Source organism: Petaurus breviceps, unplaced genomic scaffold (genome assembly GCF_028583685.1).
Source record: "Petaurus breviceps papuanus isolate PSGF00001 unplaced genomic scaffold, PetGlider_PUasm1.0 90865, whole genome shotgun sequence".
NCBI lineage: Eukaryota > Metazoa > Chordata > Mammalia > Diprotodontia > Petauridae > Petaurus > Petaurus breviceps.
The window spans coordinates 9832186-9838976 of NW_027187367.1; the positions used below are offsets into that span (position 1 = coordinate 9832186).

General features: G+C 43.9%; 1 protein-coding gene across 1 annotated transcript in view; it reads left to right on the plus strand.

The window, feature by feature from the left end:
• Positions 1–6443, plus strand: part of DEF6 (DEF6 guanine nucleotide exchange factor) — a 46917-nt gene extending 40474 nt beyond the window's left edge. Inside the window, exons 8-11 of the mRNA XM_069073511.1 lie at positions 337–503; positions 2873–3071; positions 5365–5455; positions 5854–6443. Coding sequence (XP_068929612.1) covers positions 337–503; positions 2873–3071; positions 5365–5455; positions 5854–6071 — 675 coding nt within the window. The 3' untranslated portion in view covers positions 6072–6443. The remainder of the gene's footprint in view (positions 1–336; positions 504–2872; positions 3072–5364; positions 5456–5853) is intronic.
• The last annotated feature ends 348 nt before the right edge of the window (positions 6444–6791 follow it).

Below are 6791 nucleotides of genomic sequence, written 5' to 3' on the forward strand. Positions count from 1 at the left end.
TCTCTCTCTCTCTCTCTCTCTCTCTCTCTCTCTCTCTCTCTCTCTCTCTCTCTCTCTCTCTCTCTGTGTGTGTATATATATATACATGTATATATATATACACATATCTTCCCCAGCTAGGTTCTCTGAGGGAAGAGATTGCATGCACTTTTGCCTTTGTGCTTAGTATAATTCCTGGTACATAGCAGGTTCTTAATAAATGTCAGTTGATTGATCAGTCAGCGGATTGGCTATTATGAGACTGGACTTCTGAGTCAATGCCCTCAGAAGTTCTGTGCTGTTATGCACTGGTTCTGCTGTGCCCTCAGTGACCCTGTGCTTCCTCCTCTGGATCAGGCACGAGCCTCCATGAAGGCAGAAATGGAGATAAAGGAAGAAGAGGCCATCAGGCAGCGACAGCGTATCTCTGAGCTGGAGGAGATGCAGCAGAGACTACAGGAGGCTTTGCAGCTGGAGGTGAAGGCTCGCCGCGATGAGGAGTCCATGCGCTATGCCCAAACCAGGTAGGTCGCACCTGCCAATGACCAGATACCCTGGCCTTGGTCTTCCCCCTAATTGAGCCCATTCTCAATCCTTTCCCTGAATCTACTGGGACTTACCTCACCCCAACTGTTCTATAGACCTCATCCCAGCCCACTTTTATCCCTGCCCCATCCTCACCCCATCATTGTTCAGTTGTATCTGACTTCATTTGGAGTTTTCTTTGCAAAGATATTAGAGTGGTTTACCATTTCCTTCTCCGAGTTTCTGAAGAAACTGAGGCAAACAGGGTTAAGTGACTTACCCAGGTCACACAACTAGGAAGTGTCTGAGGCTAGTTTTGAACTCATATCTTCTTGATTCCAGGTCTGGGTACCCTATCCTAGCTGCTCCAGTAGACCTTACCTATGATAAATAACAACAACAATAAAAATAATGATTCATGTATAAAAGGACTTTACTATTTACAAAATTCTTCACCGATATTAACTTGGATTTCTCAAAACAGCCCTATGTAGAAGAAAAAAATTAATACTATAAAATACTAAAAAAAAAATTACTATAATCTGTGTTGTAGCTTGCCAGAAACAATTTTTTAAAATTAATTTTAGGTTCACTTAAATCTAATCAGTGTTCTGCTTAGCTCATTTAATCTTTTGGCATACCTTTGGCCATATTTCTAAAACCATAAAACCACTCAATCCTTCTCTGACCGGTTCCCTTCAAGGGTTCTACTCTTCCTCTGATTAAAGGTGAACAGAAACTTCTCTCTTATCCTCACCCTAATCCCTTCACGGTATAGGGAAAAGCAATGATCTTTAACTTATCTTTGAACACATCTTAACTAGACACCAGGTATGCATAGTCAGGGGTGTGCTGGTAAATGTTTAACACAGAAAACATAGACTTTTAAGTTTAATCTGCATTTTTAATATTTTCTTCATCACTTTAAGTCAAGACAATCAACAAAACAATAAATCAAGCCCTTGTTTGTAGCATCTGCTCTTTGACAGTTTCTGAGGTGTAAATGTTTACTTTCTGGGTGAGCAATTTAACAATTGGCTCTTTCAGGCCTACTATAAGCTGACTTTAACACCTCCTGATGGTGCAGTGTACAGAGGGCTGGACCTGGAGTCAGGAAGACTCATCTTCCTGAGTTCAAACCTGGCCTCTGTCACCAGTTGTGTGACCCTTGGCAAGTCACTTAACCCTCCTCATCTGTAAAATAAGCTGGAAAAGGAAATGACAAACCACTCTGCCAAGAAAACCCCAAAAGGACTCAACAACAACAAACACCACCCCTTAATCCATTTTCTTGATTTAGGGCCTTAGTTTTTTAGTAACATGATTTTTTAAATACTCTCTTAAAAGACAGAGGTTATTCCTAAGATAAGGGGGGAAGGGATTTAGTAGAGGGCATTTTTTCTAAAAAAAAAGTTTAAGTACTGATAAAGGATTCCTTCTTTCAGGTAAGTCTGAAAAGAACTTCAGACCTGATAAAATCTTTAATATTTCCAGTTGAACTAAAAAGGAGACTTTAATATGCTTCCACATCTGTGAGTTAGGTAGGGCCAGAAACCATACTGGCACATTTTACTTTTTACTCCATTTTACAGAAGAGGAAACTGAAGCCCAAATTGGGGAAGTAACTTGCTCAGCGTCACACAGTTAGGAAGGGACAGTGCCTAAACTCAAAATCAGGTCCTCTGATTCCACATATAATGCTCTGTCTATTACACTTCACTCCCTCCCACTCTGGCCACATTTCCTTGGCCCTCTCAGCTGTCAACAGACTATGATGTTAGGCTGTGTTTGTTGTTCAGTCGTGTCCCAGTCTCCATGATCCCATCTGGGTTGGTTTTTTGTTTGTTTGTTTTTGGCAAAGATACTGGTGGTTTGCCATTTCTTTCTCTAGCCCATTTTACAGATGAGGAAAACTGAGGTAAACAGGGTTAAGTGGCTTGCCGAGGATCACACAGCTAGTCTGAGGTTGCATTTGAACTCGGGAAGATGAGTCTTCCTAACTCCAGACTAGGCATTCTATCCACTGTGCCACCTAGCCGCCCATGATAATTATAATAGCTAACATTTATCTAGTGCTCACTGTGGCAAGCACTATATTAAGTGCTATACAATTATCATCTTATTTTGTCTTCACAACAACTCTGGGAGGTAAGTACTATTATTTTCTCCATTTTTATAGTTGGGGAAACGGAGGCAAACAGGATTAAGTGACGTGCCCAGGGTCACACAGCTAGTAAGTGTCCGAGGCCAGATTTGAACTCTATGGTAGTCTTCCTAACTGCAGGTCCAGCTCTCTGTGCACTATGGCGCCACCTAGCGGCCCAATGTTAGGCTGTACTCCTTATTAACCTCCCAACCCCCTGAACAGGCTTCTGGAGGAAGAGGAGGAAAAACTGAGGCAGCTGATGCAGCTGAAGGAGGAGCAGGAGCGTTATATTGAGCAGGCCCAGCAGGAGAAGCAAGAATTGCAGCAGGAGATGGAGATCCAGAGTCGCTCCCTGCAGCAGGCCCAGCAGCAGCTGGAACAGGTGCGGCAGAACCGCCAGCGGGCGGACGAGGACGTGGAGGTGAGAGCCTGCGAGCCCAGAGCCCAGATCGGTTTCTTTAGGCACCGGCACCCCAGGGGATCAGCATCCGCTCCACCCAACGGCTGGGCCCCTTTGCCTCCAGACTGAACATCTTTTGTGTCTCCGGTGTTAGGGTATATAGGAGAAGTGTATGCAATTGGCTGGTTGGGTGTTATCCTGCGTTCCGAAGAGGACCGAAATGGTCACTACGCTAAGTCAGGTTTCAATACGAGCTCGGAATGCTCTACCGCAGGGTGGGCACAAACAGTCCGCGTGAACATGTGGGGTGGGTTCTCCAAATCTGTGCATCCCGCATTTCCTTTGAGCTGTTTCAGTTCTGTTTGCTCATGGAGCACAGCACCTTCTCTAATGAGGGCACACCATGCTGAGTGGTCCTGTGCCAGTGTCTCCCATGTCATACAATCAGGTTCCAAAGTTCTTAAGAGAGACCTTGAGAGTGTCCTTGTATCATTTCTTCTGACCACCATGTAAGCACTTGCCCTGCGTGAGTTCTCCATAAAAGTCTTTTTGGCAAGCGTAGTTTTTGCATTAGAACAACATGGCCAGCCCATCAGCGTTGCGCTCTCTGAAGCAGAGTTTGAATGCTTGGCAGTTTAGTTCAAGGAGGGACATCAGTGTCTTCTACCTTATCCTGCTGGGTGATTTTCAGAATCTTCCTAAAACAATTCAAATGGAAGTGATTCAGTTTCCTGGCGTGTTGCTGGTACACTGTCCAGGTTTCACAGGCATACAACAATGAGGTCAGCACAGTGGCTCTGTAGACCTTCAGTTTGGTTGTCAGTCTAATAACTCTTCTCTGCCACCTCCCAAACACTGAACTAGCTCTGGCAATGCATGCATTAACCTCATTATCAATGTGTACATCCCTGGAAATTAACTACAAAGGAGATATGGAGGATGACACTCTCTGCATCCAGAAATTGGCCTTATCCTCAACTCACTTATAATGCAAAGGCAGGGGAAAGAACCCAAACGCTATTTTTCCTTGAAGATTTTACAAAGATGGGATTCACCAAAGACCAAAAAAGCACTAGTTGAGATTAGCACCAAAAAATTAAAAATTGAATATATATATATATATATATATATATATATTTTTTTTTTTTAAACACCTACTTTTTTGGTAAGGAAATGGTTATCAGCACAACCACTCTTTTTTTCATTGTATTTTTTTTTTTGGAGGAGGGGAGGGCAGGGCAATTGGGGTTTAAGTGACTTGCCCAAGGTCACATGGCTAGTAAGTGTGTCAAGTGTCTGAGTCCAGATTTGAACTCAGGTCCTCCTGACTCCAGGGCCAGTGCTCTATTCACTGGGCCACCTAGTCGCCCCTTTTTCATTGTATTTTATTCACTGTATCAACTTTTAGTGGGGCAAGAGTTTGTTATTGTTTTTTTTTAAAGTGGGATCCGTGAGCCCCAGTTTAAAGGCTTTGCAACTTAACAGCAATGGCTATGGTTGGCCATATTTGGAGATGTTTTTCTCAACAGGTTTCCTGGTTGAACCCATATACTTGGAAAGGCAACTGACCATCCAGGGCAGTGTTAAGTAAATGTCAGATGAGTAGTTGACACAATAAGGGTGTGTGTGTGTGTGTGTGTGTTACTTTTTTACTATCCTGCCTGTTGGATTCTGTATCAGTCCAGGGTAGGTTCTCATACCTCTTTCTCCTTGGCACCTTGTCATTATTGTAGATTCCCAAGATCATAGAATCATAGATTTGGAGTCATAAGGGACCTCAGAGGCCATCTAGTCCAACTCCCAGATTTTACAGAAGAGGAAACTGAGGCCCAGGGAGTATATTTGCCCAAGGTCACATAAGCAATAAGGAGTAGATACAGGATTTGAACCCATATCCTCCTACTCCAAAGACAGTGATTTTTCCCACTGTGCCATAATGTTGGTTCTTTAATTCCATTCTATTCAATGAACATTTATCAAGTACCTACTGTTTACAGATAACAGAGTTGGTACAGGGAGAGATACAGAATTCATTAAGACACTGACACTCACTTTACCTGAATAGGTAGAGTTATATCTATGAAAATAACTGGCAATACTGAATAAATTAAGTGCTTAGGAGAGATAAAAACAAGATGAGATTCCAGGAAGGAAGGCTCTATTCTAGACTTAATTGCAGCCCCTTACATCTGTTACCAACCAGTGTGGAAAGGTGGTCCTGTGCCGGGATCCAGTCTTGCAATGCTTCTCCCTCCTCTGCGCCCTTCTCTGCTCTGGACTCTCTAATAGCTCTGCTCTGTTCATTTCCTGGCAGGCGGCCCAGCGGAAGCTTCGCCAGGCCAGCACTAATGTCAAGCACTGGAACGTTCAGATGAGCCGACTCATGCACCCGATCCGGCCTGGAGGTGAGAGGGGCTAGTTTCTGGGACTACTGTTCCAGAGGCTTCCACAGGCCTCTGGGTAGACAGATAGGGAAGGGCAGCCAGAGCAAGGTGCAAGGATGAAGATGAAGTGTAGAAAGACAGTATTCTAGGCATAGGATGACAACAAATAAGCCAGTTGTCTTGAACTATAGAGTGCATGAGTGGGAGTCATATGAAATCAGGTGAAGTAAAAGGTTACTACAGTATTTTAGAGAGAATTGCTATAAGCAGTGGCCAGCTCTCTCAGGCCCCATTCCTCCTTCTCTGGATGGCTAGAAACACAGAGGAAATAATAGTATGGGGTGGGAGTAGGGGAAAACTGGTACCGTCTCTCTCCTTATGCACCCTCCCTTTATTCTTCTCCCCTTCTTTCCTGACAGACAAGCGTCCTCCCACCAGCAGCTCCTATCCTGGCTTCCAGCCTCCACTGTTAGCCAGGCGTGACTCCTCTCTGAAACGTCTGTCCCGTTGGGGATCCCGGGACAATGAGACACCCACAATCAATAGTTGTGAGCCACCGAATAAAGAGGATAAATCCTCTACCCTTGCCCCCACCTCTCAGGAAGAAAAGCAGCCCAATTTGGAACCAACCAACTAGCTTCCTAAAGACCGTCTACCGTGACTTACACAGCTGGACTGTGAGTGATACCAGCCGTCTACTAAAAGAAACCATTTAGGCCAGGATATCTAGAGGTTCCATGCCCTCAAATTCTCTACCAGTCAACAGTGGGGTCAGGTACACTTTTTCCATGTGGCTTCTGGCCTCAGACAATTGAGGGCCCTCAGGATACTGATCTTTGACTTAGTCCTAAGAACCTGCCAATGGAAGCTGAGACAGAGGGACCAGAGCAGGGAGCCAGGAGCTCTTTGCCCCCTCCTATCCATCTTCTTCATTCCTCCAGGATGTCAATATAGTGGATTTGTTAATATACATTTCTAAATAAAACCTACTCTTAGAATTCATAGATAATGTGGGGTCTGTCTATCTTTTCTTGGTACCCCAGCTCTGCTCATCTCTCAGTCCATTAGCAAATATGTTAATCATTAATTTGACATGTATTTACTAATCCCTCCTGTGTGTCTGATGCTGTCGTAATCTCTGTGTAGGATACATATACAGGACAAGGCATGGTCCCTGACTATAAGGAATTTACAATATAGTTGGAGAGATAAGGTATAAAACAAGAGTGGGTGATATATGGCAGTATAGAATTGTGTGGTTCAGGTTATAAGTGCTATGGGAGGCTGTTAGTGAAGAATAAATAAATCAGTGAAAAGTATTTACTAGAGGAGAGCTGAGAAGATGGAGTAGCATGAA